We start from the raw sequence: 25,538 nt of genomic DNA, 5'->3' as shown, positions 1-25,538 counted from the left end.
TAGATGCTAGAGTGCTCCCCACCTAGTATATATATATATATATATATATATATATATATATATATATATATATATATATATATATATATATATATATATATATATATATATATATATATACTAGGTGGGGAGGAAATATATATATATATATATATATATATATATGCTAGGTGGGGAGGAAATATATATATATATATATATATATATATATATATATTAGGGTTACCAAGTAATTTTATAAGCGTGGTTATTTAACTCCTAATCCCAAGTATGCAAACAATTAAGTTTGCACATGAAACATAGGTCAAGTCTAAAAATGGTACAACACCAGGGCAACTCATTGTAAAGGTGGGTAAAGATCTGATCACTATTCTTAGTATTTTCCCATAATGTAAAGCACATCTCACTAAAAGATGTATACTGCAATACATTATGGGTGGGGTCACTACCCAGACCGGTTTCAACCTTTTGCAGTATACATCATTTAGTGAGATGTGCTTTACATTATGGGAAAATACTAAGAATAGTGATCAGAGCTTTACCCACCTTTACAATGAGTTGCCCTAGTGTTGTACCATCTTTAGACTTGAATTATGTTTCAGGCGCAAACTTAATTGTTTGCATACTTGGGATTAGGAGTTAAATAACCACACTTATAAAATTACTTGGTAACCCTAATATACAGTTTCTCCAAGTTAAAAAATTAATTTTATATATATATAGTCTATTGTGGATAAGTTTCCAATGGTGTTATGATATATGTTGAACTTTTATTTCATTTGTTATGCATTATAAATTAATGGATTTTTTTAAAATGACATTCATGATTTGGCCAAGAGTATCTGACAGATGATGGCATCAGTGTCTGATCCATACATGTTGGTATAGCAGGAAATCATCCTTCTAGACGGTTCCTAGTATGCTGAAAAATCCACTATCTGAAGACAGCTTTTCTCAAACTATTCAAGTAACACAGAATTTACTGTATTTATATATTCATCCCTTCAAACAATTTGAAATAAATGATTTCATTCATTAACTCAGACAACATTGGTTACTTTATCAGAAATAATTAAATACATATTGATTATGGGAACAGTGTGATAATATAAATACAAAATCTTATATATATGAAATTGTTTATGAAATATGATTAAAGCTAACTTACATTTTAGTTATCTTAGTGATTTTTTAATGGCACTGTGTTTTGAAAAGGTCTTATTATATTATATATATATATATATATATATATATATATGTATGTCTTATTTTCTAAGGCCCTGTTCCATTATCAGAAAGCTATGTCGTTAGGACATAGTGTAGCTACTTATAATGTAGGAGTATTTTATATCGAAGGAAGAGGTGGACTAAAGGCAGATCTACATTATGGTGAAGAACTTATATATAAGGCTGCTCAAGAAGGAGTTGCAGAGGTAAATTTAATTATGTTACTGCACTAAGAGAAATTGTTCTTTTTTTATATTTATGAAATAAATTTCGAAGCATATATGGATAAGTCCTTTCTTACCTGTTTCAGTTTGTTGTGAGATGTGGGATTGTAACTTCAGTAATTCATATCTGTTATATAATTTCCAGTATTTGTTTGCTGTTAGCACTTAGTCAATAGCAAATGTAGCTTAAAACAATCAAGAATTTGTATGTGTGAAACCATTACTCATCCAAGACTAGTTGTCGTAAAACAAAACACTAGTCCTTTGATATGCTGTCACTGATATTCAATCATATTTCAGTTTGATAGCAAATCTAGATTTGTAAAGAAAGTTTATAGGGTCTTTTTGTAATTTCTCCTTTTGGTACTTGTGTCAATTAATTCCTGTTCATGTCTAGTGTCAGTTTATTATTTGGTTTATTGTAATGTGGAATGAACAGTAATTTTTCTCTAATTAATCTCTGGTCTATTCTGATCCTCATCATCATCATTGTCAAATTCCTGACTTGTACCCCCAAGGGGGGGGGGGGGTGTACAGGATATGATAGTACTACATGAAAAATTTACATCATTACTAACTTCCTGTCTACAATTTTCCTCCAAATCAGTCTGTTACTTCCCAAGACTCCAAACATTATCAGATCTTATATTTCTATCTAAGGCACTTTTTACCATATCAATCCACCTTGGTTTTTCCTCCAGATCTTTTTCCTGCCAACCTGGCAGAGAACACCTTGTTTTGCTAATCTTTACTCTCCCATTCTGTTTAAGTGAACATACCACTTGAGATTAGCTCTGCTAACACATTCCTGGATGCTAACAATGTCAAGTTCTTTCCTAATATCCTCATTTTTAATAAGATATTGCCATTCATGCCATCTGTTCATGCCCCCTAATCTTTCTCAGGACTCTCATATCTGCAGTCTCTAGGCTTTGGTGTTTTACTTCTAAACCCAACTCTCAGATCCATAAGTTAAAATTGGTTTGAACACTGTCTTGTATACAGCTAATTTAGTGTTTTGACTGATTTCTCTCTTATTCCATATAAATTTATTCAGTAGACTTCCCGCCATACCAGCTTTGTTGATTCTGTTGTCTATTCTATATTTAATTTACCATTCTCACTAAAAATCATGCCTAAGTAGCTGAAATGTTTTACTTGTTTTATAGATTCTCCATTCACAATGCAGTTGATATTTTCAGTGCCTGTTTTCATTGTCTCTGTCTCGTTATTGATGATTTTCATACCAAATTTATTACAACAGTTATTCAATTTAGTCAGGGAATCGTGCAGACTTATACTGGATTTATTTAAAAATATAACTTCATCTGTATAAAGTAAAGATCTGAGATTAACATCTCCAATTTTGATATCAGGTTTATAATACTACTTTCCTTCATAATGTGATCCATATAGATAATGAATGACAGGGGGGATAATGTGCATCCTTGACTGACACCAGATTTAACATTAAACCATCTTCCTGTACTTCCTTCAGTTCTAACTGCTGACCTACAACTCAAATAAAGACTAAGTATTGCTTGATATAATGCCCCATTGACACCATATAATGATAGCATTTTGAATAGCTTCTCTCTTGGCACCCTGTCATATGCCTTTTCCAGATCTACAAATCTTAAATACAGATCTTTGTTATGTTCCCATGATTTCTCAACTATTTGTGGTAAAGTGAAAATCTGATCCTGACAGCTTCTATTTGGCATGAATCTAGCTTGTTCTTCATCAAGCTTCCATTCCACAATCCTTCTCAACCGTTTAAAAAGTATACTTGCATAAATCTTACCAATAACACTCAGTAGGGAAATACCTCTGTAATTCTTGCATTCAGTTTTATTTCCCTTTTTGTATATGAGTACTATAAGAGCTCTACTCCAATCATCTGGAATTTGTCCCTCTGTCCAAGCCTTCTCAACTATGCAGTGCAGCCACTGTAAGACTTTTATGCTTCCATACTTGAAAATTTTTGGTTGAAAATCATCTACTCCAGCTGCCTTTCCACATTTCAGGCTTTTGATGGCTTTTTCCTACTTCAAGTCTGGTTATGGATTACTGACTGCATGCCAGTTAAGTGTTTTTTACTACTGTGCTATCATCACTGCTTGTTTCATTTAGCAATTTTTTGAATAATTACTCCATACTTTAAGGATATCTTTTTCTCCAGTTTTCATATCACCCTTATCATCTCTGATTCCTTTTACAGCACTCTTTCCTCCATTCCTGAGCTTCAACAAACCTGCAGAATATCTTGCCACCTTCTTGAATTTATTTTCTATGTTCTAAGTCTTCCCATGACTTGCTAGTTTTACACAGTGTTTCACTTTCTTACATTTGTCTCTCTATTCTCTAAGAGCTCAAGCTGACTTATTTGCCAGGAACTTTTGATATGCTTTTTTCTTTTCTTTCACTGCCTCTTTATCTTCCTGTATCCACCATGGAGTTCTGATTTTTCTATCCTTGCAGACAACATCATCACATGCCTCTCTGGCTGAATCAATCAATGTTTTCTTCAGGGCTTGCCACTGAATCTCCAAGGTTTGGTTTCTGTTCTCAAACGCCTTCATTTTTTCTTGAATAATGTTTGTGTATTTTAGTCTACAGTTCACATCTGAGAGCTGCTCAACTTTTATTCGCTTTAAAACTTTCTTACATGTTCTTCCTTTCAATATGAAATTCAATTTTATCCTGCTCAAGACTGATCCTGATCACTTCTAATTTCAAATCCTCTGTATATACTCTGGTGTCCTGCATCAGGGAACATCACTGTCAACAATAAGATATTCAATGAGACTATTCTTATTCCTTGTCTCTTCTCCCCATGGGAATTTATGCACATTTTTATGTTGGAACATTGTGTTAGTAATAACCAGTCCATGTCCTGAGCACAAATCTAACAGGTAATACCATTATTATTAGCTTTTCTCCAAATTTTCCAAAAATATTTTTGTATGCTATCTCAAGGACTCACTTTAGTGAGTACAGGAGAGGCAAACCAGAGGCACCTGATGCTGGACCATGCTTTATTTCATGTAATATACATCTGTATATTATCTGTAGACCATTCCCTACTCTTCTTTCTTTCTCTTTTTCTTGTTGTTCCTCTTGCTTCCCCCCCCCCCCACCCGTGCTATTAGAGGAGTCGAGGGCCAGGGATGAATCTTTCCTATTATACTATGTTTTTTCCATTTCACGCAGCGGAATTCTGCTTTCCCTCCCAAAAGGCATTATGTGAGGCCTTAAAGTGGCAGCCCCCGCCCCCCGAGCTCACTCTGCGAAAGGTTGTAGCCTATCCACGGGAAATTTACAATTACTTGCAAATCCTCTGTATACACTCTGGTGTCCTGCACCAGGGAACATCACTATCAACAATAACATATTCAATGAAACTTTTCTAAGAAAATAGGATGGATTTTATCAGAATTGACCCAGCTAATGGACACAGTCTTTTCTTTGAGAAATTAAAAATAGCTGCTTGGCGAGCAGCTATTTTTAATTTATCTAATTTAAAATTAGCTATTTAGCTAATTTGACGAACTAAATTGAGAACTAAAAAATAGAAATATTGATATAGCAGCAATAACTGAGACAAAAAAGAAAAAGAAGGGATCTCAAATTCTGGAAGATTATGTCATGATCTTCTCCGGAGTTTTAGAAGGCAAATGGGCTTCATCTGGGGTTGCAATTTGGATTAATAAAAAATGGAAAAACAAAATTTTGGATTATGCTTGGGTATCAGACAGAATAATCAAAGTTAGAATGAAAATTATGAATCAAACAGTCAATATTTTCAGAATTTATGCACCAGTAGATGGAAAAGAGGAAGAGACAGAAGAATTTTATGGAAAACTTCAGGAATGTATTGATGAAACAAATAAAAATGTAGCAACAATCTTGATGAGAGATTTCAATGCTAGAGTGGGAAATAACCCAATAACAGGATGCATTGGATCAGAGGGAGAATCAGTAATCAATATGTAGAATATTGATATTCTACATATTGATTACTGATATCAATATGTAGAGATATGTAGAAGTCTTGGGGGTGGGGGGGGGGGGGGGTGGGGGGGGGGGGGGGTGGGGGGGGGGGGGGGTGGGGGGGGGGGGGGGTGGGGGGGGGGGGGGGTGGGGGGGGGGGGGGGTGGGGGGGGGGGGGGGTGGGGGGGGGGGGGGGTGGGGGGGGGGGGGGGTGGGGGGGGGGGGGGGTGGGGGGGGGGGGGGGTGGGGGGGGGGGGGGGTGGGGGGGGGGGGGGGTGGGGGGGGGGGGGGGTGGGGGGGGGGGGGGGTGGGGGGGGGGGGGGGTGGGGGGGGGGGGGGGTGGGGGGGGGGGGGGGTGGGGGGGGGGGGGGGTGGGGGGGGGGGGGGGTGGGGGGGGGGGGGGGTGGGGGGGGGGGGGGGTGGGGGGGGGGGGGGGTGGGGGGGGGGGGGGGTGGGGGGGGGGGGGGGTGGGGGGGGGGGGGGGTGGGGGGGGGGGGGGGTGGGGGGGGGGGGGGGTGGGGGGGGGGGGGGGTGGGGGGGGGGGGGGGTGGGGGGGGGGGGGGCACTAGGTTAGATAAAAAGAAAAACACAGAAATAAGAGAACGATTAGATACAAAAAACATCATACAAGAAATAAAAGAATATCCCCAAATTAGCATATAAATATAAACCTACAGGAAGAAGAGACTGCAGATATCCAAGATTAAGGTGGAAAGATCATCTGCAGAGCAGGAACAGGACATAAAAAAGCCTATACCTGAATTGCTCAGGTGACAACGATTTTCCTGTTCTACTATTTAGATCCCCAACAAGGACCAACTTTTCCTTTTTCATTGTGTCAGTTGCTTTCTCCAAAGCCTCAAAAAAATTCCTCCATTTCTACCTTAGTAGAACATTCTATGGGACCATAGGCACAAATAAATCCTTGTCCAGTTCCCCATTCTGATATTTGCCCACATCACTCTATTCGAGACTACCACCTCTATTCAAGATGATTATCCTTGTATTTAGTGTTGAATACTATGGCTACTCCTTCTTTTCCTTGATTGTCATTGCCTGAATGTAACTTTTGTAATTATTGCTCAGAAAGATCTCGCCAGTTTTTGTCTTTTTTGTTTCAATCACTCCTATTATGTCGATCTGGTACTTATCTAATTCCTGCTAGCTCCATTTCTTTGCCATTCAGGTTTCTTATGTAGATAGTACCGATCTTGAACTCTGGTGATGTTGAGTTGGGGTGTGTTTTAGGATTTGTTCCAGTAACTGACTTTTCAATGTTTGCCCTGGTTCCCTGGTGAAAATAATGTGGGCCTTGTTTAACCGGGCTGCGCCCCCAGCAGACATGAAATTCTGTCATCTGTACCATCATTTTATATTTTGGTTTAAGTGAATAAGAATACAATTTTGGTCAGCTAAATCCCAAATTGCCAGCCCAACCTCGTTTGTTCAGTATTCAGGTAGATACCTAACAGGGTGCACCACGAAAAGGTGAGGTCTGGACATTAGGTCAGAAGCCCTGGTCGGTTTGCAGCATTCCTTTAAAGGCTATGTATTCTGATCCTTTATAAATCTAATATTCACTTATTTTATTTTTGACTATTTCCTGAAAACTATATAGTCACTGACAGATTTCAGACCTTTAGCCGAATTTATAACTTCAAATATTCATTTAGTAGTTTTAAGAAAAATCCTTCACATAATTACATTACTCTAATACTACTGTCATTTACTCTCTTTTTCTATATATCTGCAAATTAGTACATCATTTTCTCTTACTCTGATATTTTATCTCTTATAATTATAATTTTCTTCTTTTCATTAATGCTTGTGAGGATAGAAGTCAAATGTTCCTCAAATTTCTCTTATATGGTATCAGTGACATTATCTCTTGGTGCATAAACTGCTACAATAACAGTTATATGGATGTGTATTTCCATTTCTGACATCATTATGCTTTTATTCTCCTTTTTCCTGTTTTTTTTTATATAACATCTTAGCCTTTTATGGATAATCCTCCTAGCTTTATTAATACCACTGCAGAAATGTAATTACGATTGTTAATTTCGTGTTCCCTTTTTTATTTACAATGAATAGCTCCTATTAGATTTATTTTATCCATTTGTTTGGAGTTATTCAGGAACCTATGAGGAATTTTATTGAAAGTCATTAGTTGGAATCCTTATAAAAATGTGTCCATATCAATTTTTGTTTCCATCAGAGACCATTGAATTTGAAGGACACAAAAGGGCAAAATATTTCTTAACTATATGATGCAATAGCTGGAGGAAATTTAATAAAAATTTGAAATTTAGGGTGGATACAGTAATATGTTTATTTGATTCATTTTTGTTTCAAATGGATCATTTTATTGGTAAACTATACAAAATGCTTCTAGCTGATAATAATTTCTCCCTGGCTTTTGGTGGAATGTAAGAAAGTTAGGTGTAAGGATCAATATTTAAATTTGTTGTGTTGCTTCAGTTAATGGCAAAAATTGCTCTTGATTCAGTTGTTGTGAATACATATGCTATTACAACCAAATGCACTTCTTTTATGATTATCTGCAATCATTTCCTTATTTTATCAGCTAAGATTCTCATGTCTATTTTACAGAGTATTTCACTTTGCATTGTTCTTAATTCCTCTGTATTTGTTCAGCCATTCTACTAAAATATACTGTTGACCTACAATCATTAATGAATGAGATTATCATAAAATATTATTCCATGTATACCAAAATTCATATTCCTTTCCTGTATCTTTAGTAGCTTTCTATTTGTATTTTTCTATCTGCTTTGTTCATTTTGATCTTTCAGTCAGTCTTTCTTTATGACAGTGGATCACTAGCTCACTGTCTATCCATTATCATTAGATCATTGGACTGCTTCTGTCCAATGATCCATATTCCATAAGTTAGAGTTTTGGTTACTGATTTATAGTCTTTCTTTGGCATTCCTTCCAAATTCAATGATCTACGTGGTAATTTATCCCCCCCCTCCCGCTTCTTTGAATGATCTTTAAATTTCAGTTAGTGCATCTTACCCTCTCTTCTACTTTGTATACAGAACTCAGTCCTCATAATAAAACTTTTCTGCATTTCATCATGCATGCAATTAATGTCATCTCCTTTTCTTATGCTTTTCATGTTCCTTATTTATTTAGTTTGTTACTTTCGTTTTGTTCGAAACATACCTGTGAAACTACTTCCACAGGTATATACAGATATACTTGTGGAAACTGCAATTAATTGCTTGATGTGAAGCAAAGGAAAAAATACCAAAAAAAAAAACAAGAAAAGCAGGCATTGGCTTCAGTATTACTTGAATGAGAGAGAGAGAGAGAGAGAGAGAGGTCTCATATAATGCTGCATTATATTCAATAGTATTAATGATGTAAAATGTTTGTTATATTATTAAGTATATAACAAACATTTTACATTACAAACTTATGAATTTATAAAATAAAACATTATACAGATTTTTAGTGGAACCTGTGGCATAGTAATTAAATAATAAAGTAACACGTAAAAACCACAGTGAAATCTTTAATTAGTAAAAGGACAGATATATCGTATTAAAATTAATAGTACATCTTCAGTGTCTGTAACAGTAATAGGAATGGAATACATGCAAACGTTTGGTGGATCACCTATTAAAATACAATTGTTACCGTGTGGTAGGAAATAATAGAAATAACAAATTTAATCTATTAAAATAAATGGTTTTTTACATAAGATAAAAGTATACAGTCATTTCTATTTAAATTCGGTCGGTGTAAGATAGTTTCACAACTTTCTTTGAATAAGCGTTCAGATGCAGATTCAAATATGAATGCTTATTCAAAGAAAGTTGTGAAACTATCTTACACCGACCAAATTTAAATAGAAATGACTGTATGTCTCTCTCAAAGATCTGGGAGACTTTTATCTTATGTAAAAAAACCATTTATCTTAATAGATTAAATTTGTTATTTCTATTATTTCCTAGCATGCGGTAACAATTGTATTTTAATAGGTGATCCACTGAGCCTGTATTCCATTCCTATTATTCAGTGTTACTTCAGTAACACTGAATAATAGGAATGGAATGTCTGTAACTTCAGTGTTACAGACACTGAAGATGTACTATTAATTTTAGTACGAAATATCTGTCCTTTTACTAAGTAAAGATTTCACTGTGGTTTTTACGTGTGACTTTATCATTTAAAACATTATACAGGATTTGATTAATGCGGCAAAATTAATTGCGGCAGTCCCTTGATATATGCGGCAAGATTTTTGATTAACGCGCCTTTAGCCCTGTGGAGCTTGCAGCTGATCTGACAGATACATGCAAAATGTTTAATATAAATATTCTTACACAATTCAGTGTATAGCTTGAACGTCATGAGTAGCTATGCATTCATATGTTATGAGTAATATTCCGCACTGTTTTTTGCTGTCAGTTTGGTTTAACATATGTTATGTAAAGGTTTGTGATATTTGATAGTAAATTATATCTGAGAGATACAGCGACCTCCAATGTCAGTATAGTATGTTTTTTTTTTTTTTTTTTTTTTTTTTTTTTTTTTTTTTGTTCAATAATTTCTAGATTGTAACTGAAAATAAATAAACCATCATGTATTACTGAAATAGAGAGCCAAAGGCTTATTTATCATACATGTCTTCTAGGAGATGTGCTTTACATTATGCAAAATACTAAGGAAAGTGATCTGGAGCTTACTCCACCTTTACTACAAATTGTCCATAAGGTTGCTTATGCTTGCATCCACCGATACTTTTAGTTTCTATATATTCGGAACGAAACTCTTAGTTTACGTGTGTTGAGGCCAGACACATTAGATTCCTTCCTCAATCACCTCAATAGTCTACATCCAAGAATCCACTTTATGATGGAAAAGGAAAATAACAATAGTTTACCCTTCCTAGACACCTTAGTAACACGCCTTCCTGATGGTAACCTTTCTTTCTCTGTATATAGAAAACCTACTCATACAGGTAGATACATTCACAAAATCTCCCACCACCACCCCTCCCAGCAATATGGCATTATTAAAACTCTGACCAATAGGGCTCACAATCTTTGTTCCATTAAAAACTGCCCTGTCAACTGAACTCAAACACATACACAACACCTTCCTTTCCAATGGCTATAATGACTACAAAATTAAAAAAAATAATCAAGTCCTTCTCCATTCCCTGACCACTCTTCAGAAGGACTTCAGAAATGCCATCACTATTCCTTACATCTGTGGTACTTCAGAAAAAATAGCCAGATCATTAAAAAAGTACAACCTCCATACAGCTTTTAAGCTCCACCGTAAACTTGCTACCCTTATCTGCTCCACTAAAGACCAGCTCCCTCCTCTTTCAGTGCCTGGTGTATATAGGGTACCTTGTTCCTGTAAACTTGCCTACTTCAGACAAACAGGCAGGTCAGCATCCATCCGGTTAAAAGAACACAGTTCTTACATCTGCAAACACGATTATGGTCAGTCCAGCCTTGCAGACCATGTTTTGGATACATCCACAGAATCTCCTGGAAAAAAACTACCATGTTCCACCATAGTAAATTCAAAAAAAAAAGACTGTTCTTTGAATCTGCATCTGTACTCAGGAATCAACTTAATTTAAACAAATACGGTTGCATTAAACTTCCCAAAATTTGGGAAACTTGAATTATCAGAGATCCCTCTTTACATCCCAGGCCACCTGCAAATGCCTATAGAGGGTGCACCACCTAGATAGGACTTTAGTTTCACTTTGTATCGTATTTACGTATGTGTTGTTACAAAAAGTTTTTGTAATCCCCGAAGATGTCTCTGTGACGGAGACGAAATATTGGAAGTATTAAAATTAGTTTTAATCCTTTCTCAGTGCTATTAATATTCCATTAAACCTCTAACATGAACTCTTAGTTTCTATATTCGGCTATGAAATGATGTTGGATTCAATATCCACTTATTTTGTACCATCATGTATTATATTTGCAGTGTTTTTTCTTTATGTTTTATTACTTGTTTTACCGAGATCTGGAGAGTCATTTTGCTTGTTATCGTAGAATTTATGCCGATAAGAAAAAAAACTAAAACTGTTCAAACGACTCTTGATAACTTCTTTTCATAAAAAAAATTGCAGTAAATAATGTAGGTACAACTATTTATTAAACATTTATTTTGCATTCATTTTTTATCTTTCCTAAAAGAGCCATATAAAACAAATTATTAATACAGTAATCGATCAGGGACGAATTGTAATTTTTACCATTGATTATTAGATTTTGATATACGCAGTAACATCAAGGGATTAATTAACTGTGTTAATCAGGAAATACCTGTATTAAATAATGATTAAAATTACTTAATTATTTAAAGTAAAGAGCCAGTAGGCTTCATTTCGGCGATGTGAAACATTATTTAAATTAAGGGGATATTAAATCCCACATTGTTTTAAAACCGAATAAGAAACTCAAAGATCAGAATCAAAGAGTTTCATGCTGAATATAGTAACTATAAATGTATCAGCGACTACTAGCGCAAGCTAAAGCACGTAGTTCAAGTATGTAGCACAAACTAGGGCAACTCATTGCAAAGGTGGAGAAAGTTCTGATCTCTATTCTTAGTATTTTCCATAATGTAAAGGAGATGTATGATGTTATACTGGTGGGAGGTCACTACCCAAACCGGTTTCAATCTTTATTGAGATCTCATCAGTTAGTAGCTAGACCAAGTATAATACTAAGGGTATAGCAAAAAGAACTTATATACTCTGCTATATGAGTTGTCAAAAAGGTGCACCCATAAATTATTTAAAGTAAAGAGCCAATAGGCTTCATTTTGGTGATGTAAAACATTATTTAAATTAAGGGGATATTAAATCCCACATTGTTTTAAAACCGAATAAGAAACTCAAAGATCAGAATCAAAGAGTTTCATGCCGAATATAGTAACTATAAACATATCGGCGACTACTAGTGTAAGCTAAAGCACGTAGTTCAAGTATGTAGTACAAACTAGGACAGCTCGTTGCAAAGGTGGAGAAAGTGCTGATCGCTTCATACTTGATCTAGCTACTCACTGATGAGATCTCAATAAAGATCAAAACCAGTCTGGGTAGTAACCTCCCACCATAATGTATAACATCATACATCTCCTAGGAGATGGGTTTTACATTATGGAAAATACTAAGAATAGCGATCAGAACCTTCCCCAGCTTTGCAACGAGTTGCCCTAGTTTGTACTACGTACTTGAACTACGTGCTTTAGCTTATGCTAGTAGTCACCGATATGTTTATAGTTACTATATTCGGCATGAAACTCTTTGATTCCAATCTTTGAGTTTCTTATTCGGCTTTAAAACAATGTGGGATTTAATATCCACTTAATTTAAATAATGTTTTACATTGCCGAAATGAAGCCTATTGGTTCTTTACTTTAAATAATTTATGGGTGCACCTTTTTGACAACTCGTATAGCAGAGTATATAAGTTCTTTTCACTATACCCATAGTATTATACTTGGTCTAGCTACTCACTGATGAGATCTCAATAAAGATCGAAACCGGTCTGGGTAGTGACCTCCCACCATAATGTATAACATCATACATCTCCTAGGAGATGGGTTTTACATTATGGAAAATATTAAGAATAGCGATCAGAACTTTCTCCATCTTTGCAATGAGTTGTCCTAGTTTGTACTACGTACTTGAACTATGTGCTTTAGCTTATGCTAGTAGTCGCCGATACGTTTATAGTTACTATATTCGGCATGAAACTCTTTGATTCCAATTTTTGAGTTTCTTATTCAGTTTTAAAACAATGTGGGATTTAATATCCCCTTAATTTAAATAATGATTAAAATTGTGTAAAACATTTTTTTTTTTCATGTTTTATATATATGTGTATGTATGAGGGTGGTCTGAGACGTTCTCAGCCTAACAATGAAAAAATAAGGTATATGCATGCTGCACTAACATTTTGATAATGCCTGATTTCTGAGATGGATGATGAAAAGATCTATGTACCTCTCCCGTGAATGAAGCTTTCTGTACACTAAAACTGAAGAACTTACTATCACATTGTCTGAATTTATAATTTCACAATTATTTTTATTTTTCAATATAATCTCCCTTAAGACTAATACATTTATTCCAGCAATGCTCCACGGCCATTATCCCATTCCTGTAGTGGTTCTCATTAAGATGTGCAAAATACCCTTTTACGGCTGCTATTACTTCTTGATTTGAAGAAAAATGCTGACCAGCGAGATAGAGTTTTAGTTATGGGAAGAGATAGAAGTCAGAGGGAGCCAAATCTGGGGAATAGGGTGGATGTTCCAACAATTCATAGTGCAGATCCCTTAATTTTCCCATTGCCAGAAACACCTTCGTGGACAGGTGCATTGTCCTGATGAAAGATGATTTTTTTCTTCTGCAAATCAGATTTTTTCTCACGAATTTTTTCATCTAGTCTGGTTAAAAGATCAAAATAATATTCCCTGGTTATTGTTTTACCATTTTCAAGATAATTAATAAACAAAATGCTAGCATCCCAAAACGCCGATGCCATAACCTTTCCTGCTGAGGGAACCGACTTTGTCTTCTTTGGCACGGAACAACTGCTTCTGTTCACTGTTTTGACTGCTGTTTGGATTCTGGTGTGTAATGGTGAATCCAAGTCTCATCCATAGTAATAAATCAATGCACAAAATCAGTTTTATTCTTGTTAAAACGTTCCAAGCACTGTTCAGAGATTTTCATGCGAACACGTTTTTGATCTGCTGTAAGCAAGCATGGCACCCATCTTGCGCAAAGCTTTTTCATTTGCAATTCTTCATGCAAAATATATCCTACACATTCTTTTGAAGTGCCTATAGTCTCAGCAATTTCATGCAGTTTGACTCACCAGTCATCCAATACTATATTGTGCACTTGATCAATGATTTCTAATGTTGTTACATTTTTTGGATGTTCTTCATGTGGATCATCTTCAAGGCTGGTACGGCGTTTAAACTTGACAGCCCATTTCTTAATTGTTGAAAATGAAGGAGAAGAGCATCCATAAGCTTTTATGAACTTTGAATGAATTTCTTTTGGTGTTAAACCTTTTACAAAGAATTTTATAACCACACAATACTCAATTTTATCCATTTCAAGGGATACAGACAACACTTTTGCTTCAGACAACTGTATAAAACAAACTACTTGATAGAATGACTTGCAATTTCACATGGATGCTTATGACAGATGTAAAAACTTAGAAGAATAAAAATCTTGCCAGAAATGTTGCCATCTATGGTCGAGGCCGAGAACTTTTCAGACCACCCTTATATATAGACATTATTATTTCCTATTCTGTAGATCTACTTGTAATGAATTTTATTTGGTGTAATGAGCATTATTTCTGATTAATGCTTTGTGATTTTAAGGCTCAAGTATTTATGGGTTATCAGTACCAGGAACAGCAGAAATGGGAAGAAGCTTTTGCATTTTTTAAAACTGCAGCAGCACAAGAGGTAAGTGTATTATTTATGCATGACCTGTGTTAAGGAATGTGTAGATTTCAACAGAGAATTTAAATCAGGGTTCTCAACTATCATGCATGAGTGACTATATACAATTCAATGCTGCATTGTTCCAAACAAAAGTTGAAATTTTAATCGGCAATGTTTGAGAAATTATCTGATAAAATGCATTGTAGATGTATAATTTAAAATGTCTTGTGCTGTAAGCTTGTATATTAGAATATGTCTTTTCATAATTTTTAATATTTAAGAATACAAATGTCTTCTGACAACTTTTATAGTTTCTGAATATTTTAAACAACTTTTTCCTATATAGCAGTGTTTCTCAACCTGTGGTCCCCGACAATGGGACAGGTGGTCCGCTGGGAGACTTAAATTTATGCGTGACTTTTATTATCTATATGTGATTCATATAGATAATAAATATATATTTTTAATTATCCAAGAGAGAAGCTATTCAATACGCTACAGTTATATGGCATCAATGGGGCATTATATCAAGCAATACTTAGTCTTTATTTCAGTTGTAAGTCAGCAGTTAGAATTGAAGGAAGTACAGGAAGATGGTTTAATGTTAAATCTGGTGTGAGACAAGGATGTACATTATCCCCTCTGTTATTCATTATCTATATGGATCACATTATGAAGGAAAGTGGTATTATACATGATATCAAAATTAATGTCAGCTCTTTGCTTTATGCAGACAATGTTATACTTCTAAATAAATCAGCTATAAGTTTGCAAGATTCTCTGACTAAATTGAATAACTGTTGTAATAGATATGGTATGAAGGTCAGCAATAAAAGGACAATGAAAATGGGCAGAATCATTGAAAATGTCAACTGTGTTGTGATGGAAAACCTGTGGAACAAGTAAAACATTTCAGCTACTTAGGCACGATTTTTAGCGAAGATGGTAAATTAAATATGGAAATAGACAACAGAATCAACAAAGCTGGTATGGTAAGAAGTCAGTTGAATAAATTCATATGGAATAAGAGAAAAATTAGTCAGAACACTAAATTAGCTGTATACAAGACAGCGTTCAAACCATTTTTAACTTATGGATCTGAGAGCTGGGTCAGAAGTAAAACACTTGACCAAAGACTAGAGACTGCAGATATGAGAGTCCTGAAAAAGATTAGAGGCATGAACAGATGGCATCAATGGCAATATCATATTAAAAACGAGGATATTAGGAAAGAACTTGACATTGTCAGCATCCAGAATGCATTAGCACAGCTAATCTCAGGTGGTATGGTCACTTAAACAGATTGGGCAAGGAAAGATTAGCAAAACAAGTGTTCTCTGCCAGGTTGGCAGGAAAACGACCCAGTGGAAGAATGAATGATATAATCACGTAATCACAAGAAAGATATTTATTTAACCAAATATTTCGGTCTGGAAATAGCAGACCATCGTCGGTGGTATTACAAGAACAGTTTAAAAAATATACAAGCTAGAATACTAACAATAGATCGTTGAAATTAGAACATGCCGCGTGATGTTATATCACTAAGTATGAAACGAAATATTTTGAAGTAGAAACATGATTGAATTTGCTATTAAAAAAAAAAAAAAAAAAAAAAAAAAAAAAATTAATGAGTAATCTTGATTAGGCTTTCCCAGATTTTTGATATAGATATGCAGTCATTACGATTCAGGTTGGGATGATGGAGCAAGGCCTCCACGCTTTCCTTGAACAAACGTTCGAACCTATAACGGGATCTATGTAAGAGGCGCGTTTTGGACCAAAGGATGCTGTGGTCAGTTTCAATCCCGTGTTGAGCCAAACCAGACTTTTCAGGTTTATTGTGAAGAATGGATGATTGATGTTCTTGGATTCTTTTTTCAAGAGAACGTCCAGTCTGTCCAAAGTAAGAGAGATCACAGTTGCAAGGAATTTGATAAACTCCAGGAAGAGATAAAGTTGAGCGTTTGTCTTTAGGAGAAGGAAAATGAGAAGACAATTTGTTAATAGGAGAATACGTAGCTGTTAAATCATATTTCTTCAAAATTCTTGCGATAGGTTCTGAAATACCGGAGATATAAGGAATAGGTACTCGACGTATTGAATCTTTGTTGTTTTGTGGAGGATTATAAGATGTAAGAAGACGTTGAATACTTTTTTCAGAAAAGCCATTGAGTTTCATGTGTTGCTGGATAGTAGAAAGTTCTTTCTGTAGATAATCAAAAGTAGAACAATTAGTTTTGGCTCTTTTGATGAGACATTTTATAATTCCTGTTTTATGACATGGATGATGGGCTGATTCTTTCAGAATATAACGACCTGTGAATGTTGGTTTCCTGTATACTGTAGTTGTAAGAATATTTGAAGATGATCGGATGAGGAGAACGTCTAAAAAAGATAACTGGTTGTTTTCTTCTAATTCCATAGTAAACTTTATGCGATGATGTAAGGAATTAATACTGTTTAAAAAGGAAGATAAAGTGTTTTTACTGTGAGGCCAAATAGCAAATATGTCATCTATATATCTTACCCAAAAAGATGGTAGAGGGAAACTAGATGTGAAGAGGACTTTTTCTAAATGTTCCAAATAAAAGTTGGCTAAAGCTGGAGAAAGAGGACTTCCCATGGCTGTTCCTTCTACTTGGCTATAAAATTTGTTTTGACATATGAAATAACCAGAATGTATAACGAAATCGAATAGTTTTATAATATCTTGAGGAAAGATGTCAGCAAGTAGTTTTAAAGTTTCCTTAAGAGGTACATTGGTGTATAAAGATTCTATATCAAAACTAACCATAAGATCTGTAGGTTGTAATGAGACATCTTTTAATTTTTCTAAGAAATCTGAGGAGTTTTTTAAAAAAGAACTCGAGTTGCCAATGTAAGATTTCAGTAATTTAGCTAGATATTTGGCTATACGGTAAGTAGGAGAATCAATGCAATCTACTATTGGACGAAGAGGATAGTCAATCTTATGGATTTTTGGAAGGCCATAAAATCTAGGAGGTCTTGCAAAATGAGTTTTAACTATCCAGCAACACATGAAACTCAATGGCTTTTCTGAAAAAAGTATTCAACGTCTTCTTACATCTTATAATCCTCCACAAAACAACAAAGATTCAATACGTCGAGTACCTATTCCTTATATCTCCGGTATTTCAGAACCTATCGCAAGAATTTTGAAGAAATATGATTTAACAGCTACGTATTCTCCTATTAACAAATTGTCTTCTCATTTTCCTTCTCCTAAAGACAAACGCTCAACTTTATCTCTTCCTGGAGTTTATCAAATTCCTTGCAACTGTGATCTCTCTTACTTTGGACAGACTGGACGTTCTCTTGAAAAAAGAATCCAAGAACATCAATCATCCATTCTTCACAATAAACCTGAAAAGTCTGGTTTGGCTCAACACGGGATTGAAACTGACCACAGCATCCTTTGGTCCAAAACGCGCCTCTTACATAGATCCCGTTATAGGTTCGAACGTTTGTTCAAGGAAAGCGTGGAGGCCTTGCTCCATCATCCCAACCTGAATCGTAATGACTGCATATCTATATCAAAAATCTGGGAAAGCCTAATCAAGATTACTCATTAATTTTTTTTTTTTTTTTTTTTTTTTTTTTTTTTAATAGCAAATTCAATCATGTTTCTACTTCAAAATATTTCGTTTCATACTTAGTGATATAACATCACGCGGCATGTTCTAATTTCAACGATCTATTGTTAGTATTCTAGCTTGTATATTTTTTAAACTGTTCTTGTAATACCACCGACGATGGTCTGCTATTTCCAGACCGAAATATTTGGTTAAATAAATATCTTTCTTGTGATTACGTGATTATATCATTCAGTCTTATGTCGCAAGTATCCTTAAAACAACAGACCCAGTGGAAGACCAAGATATAGGTGGATTGATATGGTGCAAAGTGCCTTAGACGATAGAAATATAAGATCTGATAATGTTGGAGTCTTGACAAGTAACAGACTGATTTGGAGGAAAATTGTAGATAGGAAGTTAGTAATGATGTAAATTTTTCATTTAGTACTATCATATCCTGTACACCCCTTGAGGGTACATGGCAGGAATTTGATGATGATGATGAACAAATTAAAATTGAATAAGTAAGTAAAAATTATTGAAATCAAATGGAGACAAAAAAAAAAAAAAAAAAAAATAGCGTCAGAATGTTCAAAGGCGGAAGCAACAGAACTATATTGTTCTTCACTTCACCCCACTTTTATCATTCGTCATTCTGCCACAAAAAAAAGCAACAAAATAGTGTCAGAATGTTCAAAAGCGGAAGCAATAAAACTGTATTGTTGTTCACTTCACCCCTCTCTTGTTATTCGTCATTCTGCTGCTGAATGATGAATAATAAATGAGGGATGAAGTGAACAACAATATGGTTTTATTGCTTCCACCTTCCCTTGCTGTTTTGTCAGATTTGAAGTCAACATGTGTTATCCACATTTCAACCAATTGCTTGTTGTTTATTGATTTTTATTATTGAATGTTTCCCTCCTTCAACCAAGGCTTCAGAAGTGCTAAGTGATATTTGGATAAAGTGTGTCTTGAGTTAACTCCAGTATTTATATATTTTTCAGAAACGTTTTTTAATAACATGAAAAGTGGCTTGGAACTAGGACTTCGAAAAGAATTGCAAATGAAACAGGTGAACTAACCCTAATTGTGATACACGTGTTGTAATGGTGAGTAAATCTGATACTATTAAAGTAGAAGAAATAAGCAGTTCAAAGAAAAAATACAGTAGGAAATATAACAGTTCATATTTGGCATTCGAGTTTATTTGTTGTGAAGATGAAAGTGAACAGAAACCTTAATGTGTTTTGTGTTATGAAGTGTTCGAACGAGTGCATGAAACCTGCGAAACTCTGACATTTAGGAACTAAATGTGATGTGAAAAATAAGCCAATTGAATTTTTTCAGCGATGCTTAGGGACATTAAATCATGGGAAAGATATAGTTTAGGCCATGGGTTCCATCACTAGCAAGGCACTGGAAGCATCCTATCTCTTAAGTTTGCCCATAGCAAAAACAGGGAAACTTCTTTCTATCGGGAAAAATTTGCTACTTCCAGCTATAAAAGATGTAGTAAAAACTATGTTTGACAACAAGTTACTAAAAGATGTTGATCTGATTCCTCTTTCAAATGACACTATCGGTCACAGAATTAATGATATGGCAGGTGATGTAGAATCTCAGTTAATCGAAAGAGTTAAGAAGAGCTCTTATTATGCGTTACAAATAGACGAGACTACTGATGTTACAAATGATGCGCAGTTAATATGCTACATAAGATATGCGGATGATAACAACATTCATGATATTCTGTTTTGTAGAACTTTGCCATCCTGAACAACTGGAGAAGAAATATTTCACACTCTCAATAATTACATAACTGGTAATTATCTTATGGAATTAACAACGCATATAAAGTATATTAATTAAAGGCAACTTTAATGAATAACTTCTATATTTTGGCAACATCATGTTGCCATCTTCAGGAACATAAAAATATGGTATGTGCATGCAGGCACTAACAAAAGCAAATGAGGAAGAAGGCAAGAAACTAATATTGTTCCTAAAGTCCTAATGGTGCCCTCTGGTGGGCTAGTTTGGTTGTCTTGGCCGTTGGGCTGAAGTTCGCATAATGTAAGGCTCCCAAATTTTGGGTAGTTTCATGCACCCAAATTTGTTGAGGTTTGGAACGTTTTTTAGAGCTGCTGATGATTCCTTGAATAATCTTTCGTACTTAAACTTGCTGCGGTGTATTATGCGATGTATTATAATACACCGCAGCAAGTTTAAGTACGAAAGATTATTCAAGGAATCATCAGCAGCTCTTAAAAAACGTTCCAAACCTCAACAAATTTGGTGCATGAAAGTACCCCAAATTTGGGAGACTTACATTATGAGAACTTCAGCCCAACGGCCAAGACAACCAAATTAGCCTGCCAGAGGGTACCATTAGGACTTTAGGAACAATATTAGTTTCGTGCCTTCTTCCTCATTTGCTTTTGTTAGTGCCTGCGTGCACATACCATATTTTTATGTTCCTGAAGATGGCAACGTGACATTGCCGAAATATAGAAGTTATTCATTAAAGTTGCCTTTAATTAATATACTTTATATGCGTTGTTAATTCCGTAAGCTAATTACCAGTTATGTATGACCAACGTATAAGCCTTGCTACTAGAATAACAATAATTACATAATACACCAAGGGATCCAGTGGGAAAAATGTATAGGCTTCTGTTCGGATGGAGCTTGCTCCCTTACAGTTTCAGTACTCTGCGATGAAATGGGCAGTGAATATATACAACTTTTGCTTCATTCTGAAATTCGCTGGCTTTCCAGGGGTAAAGTACTACCAAGGTTATTTCATTAAGCACGAAGTTTTATTATTTGTAAATGAACATAATTCTGATTTTGCATCACTCCTTGTTGACGAAGCATTGTTATCAACATTATCCTATCTTTCAGACATTTTTTCAAAATTAAATGAACTAAATTTCTCCCTTCAGGGAAATTCTTTAACTGTTCTTGATGCCTACCACAAAATAAAGGCATTCGAGAAAAAACTGGTTTTATGGATTAATTAAGTAAAAGACAGACAATTTGCACCTTTTCCAACATCACAATCCTTTTTAGTGGAAAACGATATTTTTGTTGATTCTGAGTTTCTGGAAAAAGTTTGTGACCACCTCAAAAATCTGAAACGGAATTTCGAAACATATTCGAATAACTTTTATAAGAAATTCCTGTGGGTTTGCAATCCATTTCAGGCTTATAGTCACGAGAACAACCTTTCATTATCGAAAAAAGAACAGTTAATTGAGCTTTCAAGTGACAGTGGACTTAAAATGCAATTCCGTGATCTTGGTTTGGCTCCATTTTGGATCTCGCCTTCAGTGAGAAGTGAAATTCCCGAATTATCTGAAGAAGCATTAAAAATCGTCATGCAGTTTTCTACAACGTATCTTTGTGAGAAAGGATTTTCATCGCTCCTTCAAATAAAAACAAAATACAGAAATCGTCTTTGTGTGCCGATCTTCGACTGAAGTTGACCAATATTGAGCCAGATATCCAGCAACTCTGCAAGGGCTGGAAGCTCAACCATCTCATTAAAAGTAAGTAGTAACATAACTATATTTTATTATTTATTTGTTTAATAAAAATTAAAACTTTGTTCAATGATGATACACTTTTAATCATTTACTTCCAATTTAATTAATTATGTTTCCATATGTATTCAAAACATGCTTTTAGATTTATTATGTTATAAATGGCACAGTTTTTCTGAAATGTTAATAATTCCTACATAGGTTTTTAAAAAAATTACAAAACGTTAAAACAACGTATAGGGAAATAAATTAAAAATTGAAGTAAAACTTTAATTCCAACATTCTAAAATGTTATTTTTCTTGCTTTTCTGTTCGCAAAATTGTCGATGACATTGTCAAAGTCTATTTCATCACTCAGTTGCTGTTTTATAGACAGTATGGCAAGATTTCGTAAATGCCAAAAAAGTGCCGCCCAGGGCGGATTGCACCCCCCACCCCCCCCACCCCGCCGCCGCCCCCACACCTCTGTAACTTAGTGGTCTGTAGAATTCTATTGTGGTCTGACAAAACAGCATTATTTAGATTGTTGTAGATCAAAGCACTCTCTTCATGTGTGTGTGGGGGGGTGTGCAGAGTAAAAAAAACAACAATTAATTCAAAGGAGAAATGCTAAATAATATCTTATTTAGGCTCTCTCCAAGAACTTAGGCAATTAATTGACCATACTTATTGAGAATATGGGATTGTTTCATATCTTGAAAAAGGCTGCAAAATTCCTGATATTGCCAGAGAGTTTTCAATCTCACATAGCATTGTATTTAGGCATTGGATAGTGTTTCAAACCAATGCAATGTGTTTGAGACATTTGTTAAGAGATCGCCATCACTGTACCACAGAGGATGAAGACAGTTTTGGTTATAACAGTGAAACATAATCAACGCACTATGGCAGGTCAGCTTGCAAGTTGGTTCTATTCAAACACAGGTATGCGGATAGCTCAACAAACTGTGGCAAGACATCTGCAACAAGCAGGCCTATATGCCTGAAAGTTTGTGGTCTGCATTCCTTTATCCACAGTGCATCATAGAGCACATTTTTGGTGGTGTATCCATATAAATTGGACAAGACACCAATGGGCTAATGTACTCTTTACAGATGAGTCATTTTAGTCAATTCTAGATGACACAAAGTGAAAGTGTGTACTGCTTACCATCGTGAGAATGTTCTTGAAAGGGATAGATATGGCAATGCTGGGGTGTGGGGAGGCATTATGCTTAATAGACACACCGAGCTATAAATGCTGGAAAAAGGGAGTATGACTGGTGAACGATATTGCAACAAAGTTCTTCAACATCATGTTTGATTGTTCTGTGGTGCTGTAGGCAAAGAATTAATTTTTATGGATGACAGTGCCACACTACGTTGTACACGAGCAGTTGAGATATTTCTGGAGACCAAGGATATTAATCAAATCGAGTGCCCAGCATGCTCCCCAGATCTCAACCCCATGATTATTGAGATGCATCTCAGATTACTGAGATGCATTGCTTCTCAACTGAAAACAAACAAAGGCCCTTTCTCTGAAGGAGGTGGGCCAGTTTGTCTGAAGAACTCCTGAATCAGTTGGTGCTGAGCATAGTACAACATTGTGAGAGCTGCATCACAGTTTGGTGTGAACATACATATTCCATACTAAAATGTCTCTCTGCATAATTGTCTGTAAGAACTGTACGTTAATTCCTTTACTACATCCTTAGGAAATTTGTAACTTTTGCCAATAACGTATTGCAATTTGATTTGTATGAAATTTATAACACACTTTTTGTGTAATATAATTTATTAGTGTGCTGGCAAATATGTATATCTACACTTGGCTGTAGTCGTGAAAATTTTTCCACATACAAGTAAAAATGCAGCTTGTCCTTAGCTTTTGGACATCAGTATAACATTCAAAGTTTCTTGTGATATTCATTTTAAAAATTTTATGGAATTTACAGCCGTGTTAAAAAACTTTTTTTATTATTATCCCGACGTTTCGATCTTCACATCAAGATCATCATCTGAAGCGTACATAAATATACAGGACAAGCTGAGTTACATCATTAACTGTAAGCTAGAGAAACAATGATTTGATCACATGTTATTCTACTGGAGTGACCTCTGCTGAAAAAAAAAAAAAAAATTACATCAGGCTAAATTCTGTTTTACAATGACAGGAATAAACATTCTTTTAGATGGTTTTCTTTCAGAAACAATTGGTGTCCTATTTTTAGTATTACGATTCTTATTTTTGATTTACAATACTGGATTTTTTACAGTCCTGTTTATAGTTGTTCTTAGTGAGGAAGGTCGAATATACATACCTTCCATATGTTTGGGATTTTAGACCATCATTGTTGTTCAGATTGTGGTGGTTGATAATAATCTCACAGGCTTCCTTGAATTTCCGTCCAGAATTGACTGGAAAACCACCAGCTGTTTTAGTGTGATGTAGACAGCTGGTGGTTTTCCAGTCAATTCTGTGTAAGGTATTCAGGGTATGATCAGAAAGGCCAGCTTCACCATAATTATTATATTTAATGTGTCATTTATGTTCTTTTTGTCTAAAAGGAATTGTGTGTCCTGTTTCTCCTATATATGGTATGTTGCAAGTACAATAAATCCGGTATACTCCAGGGTGGGCTAGTGGAGGGAGTGGGTCTTTGGATGAGTTGAGTAAGCTTTTTAATTTTGCAGGAGGTTTAAAGGTGGCTCTGAGGTTGTACTTTTGTAGTACTCTGTTTATTTTGTCTGATATTCCTTTAATGTAGGGGATGATTATAGTTTTACTGTAGTCTGGTTTGTCGTTGTTTTTTATTGTGGTTTTGTAGAGAATTTTGTTAATAGTGTTTTGGCTGTATCTGTTTTTTTGTAAGTTATTACTGATAATTTTAAATTCGTCTTTCAGTGCCTGTTCACTGGAACAGATCATCTGAGCTCTGTTTTTTAGCGTGTTGATGACACCTAATTTTTGTGTTGGGTGGTGGTAGGAGTTTATGTGTATATGTTGTCCCGTATGTGTTGGTTTTCGGTAAACAGTGAAGGAAAGATTGCCCGAGGGAAGACGTGTGACAAGTGTATCTAGAAACGGAAGTGTGTTGTGTTTTTCAGTTGTGAACTGTATGCGTTTGTGTTGTTTATTTAGGCTAAGGAATGTGTCTAATGTCTGGCGGCCATGGGTCCAGACTGCGAAAACATCGTCAATGTATCTAAGCCAGATTTTGGGTTTTAGAGGGGAGGAATCTAGGGCAAGTTGCTCAAAATGTTCCATGTAAAAGTTAGCAATGGGGGGGGGGAGATAATGGCGACCCCATGGCTGTGCCTTCTTTTTGTAAGTAGAAGGCGTTTTGCCATACAAAATAACCTGACCGTAATACATGCGCACGAATGTATTACGGTCAGGAATGACGACATTCCTGTGGTTTTGTAGAAACCACAGGAATGTAGTTTCTACAAAACCACAATAAAAAACAAAGACA

At 35.3% G+C, this 25,538-nt stretch overlaps 1 protein-coding gene across 1 annotated transcript in view; it reads left to right on the top strand.

Annotated features, from left to right (window-relative positions):
* LOC150106685 (uncharacterized) overlaps positions 1–25,538 on the top strand; it is a 250,285-nt gene that overhangs the window by 141,313 nt on the left and 83,434 nt on the right. The window contains exons 6-7 of the mRNA XM_090392633.1: positions 1,278–1,433; positions 14,868–14,954. Of these exons, the coding sequence (XP_090248759.1) occupies positions 1,278–1,433; positions 14,868–14,954 (243 nt within the window). The remainder of the gene's footprint in view (positions 1–1,277; positions 1,434–14,867; positions 14,955–25,538) is intronic.

Source organism: Typopeltis vanoorti, chromosome 5 (assembly GCF_054136105.1).
Source record: "Typopeltis vanoorti isolate ZY-2024b chromosome 5, IOZ_Tvanoo_1.0, whole genome shotgun sequence".
NCBI classification, from domain to species: Eukaryota; Metazoa; Arthropoda; class Arachnida; order Uropygi; family Thelyphonidae; genus Typopeltis; species Typopeltis vanoorti.
The sequence above is the reverse complement of the archived record's forward strand: the minus strand, read 5'-3'. Positions and strand labels throughout refer to the sequence as shown.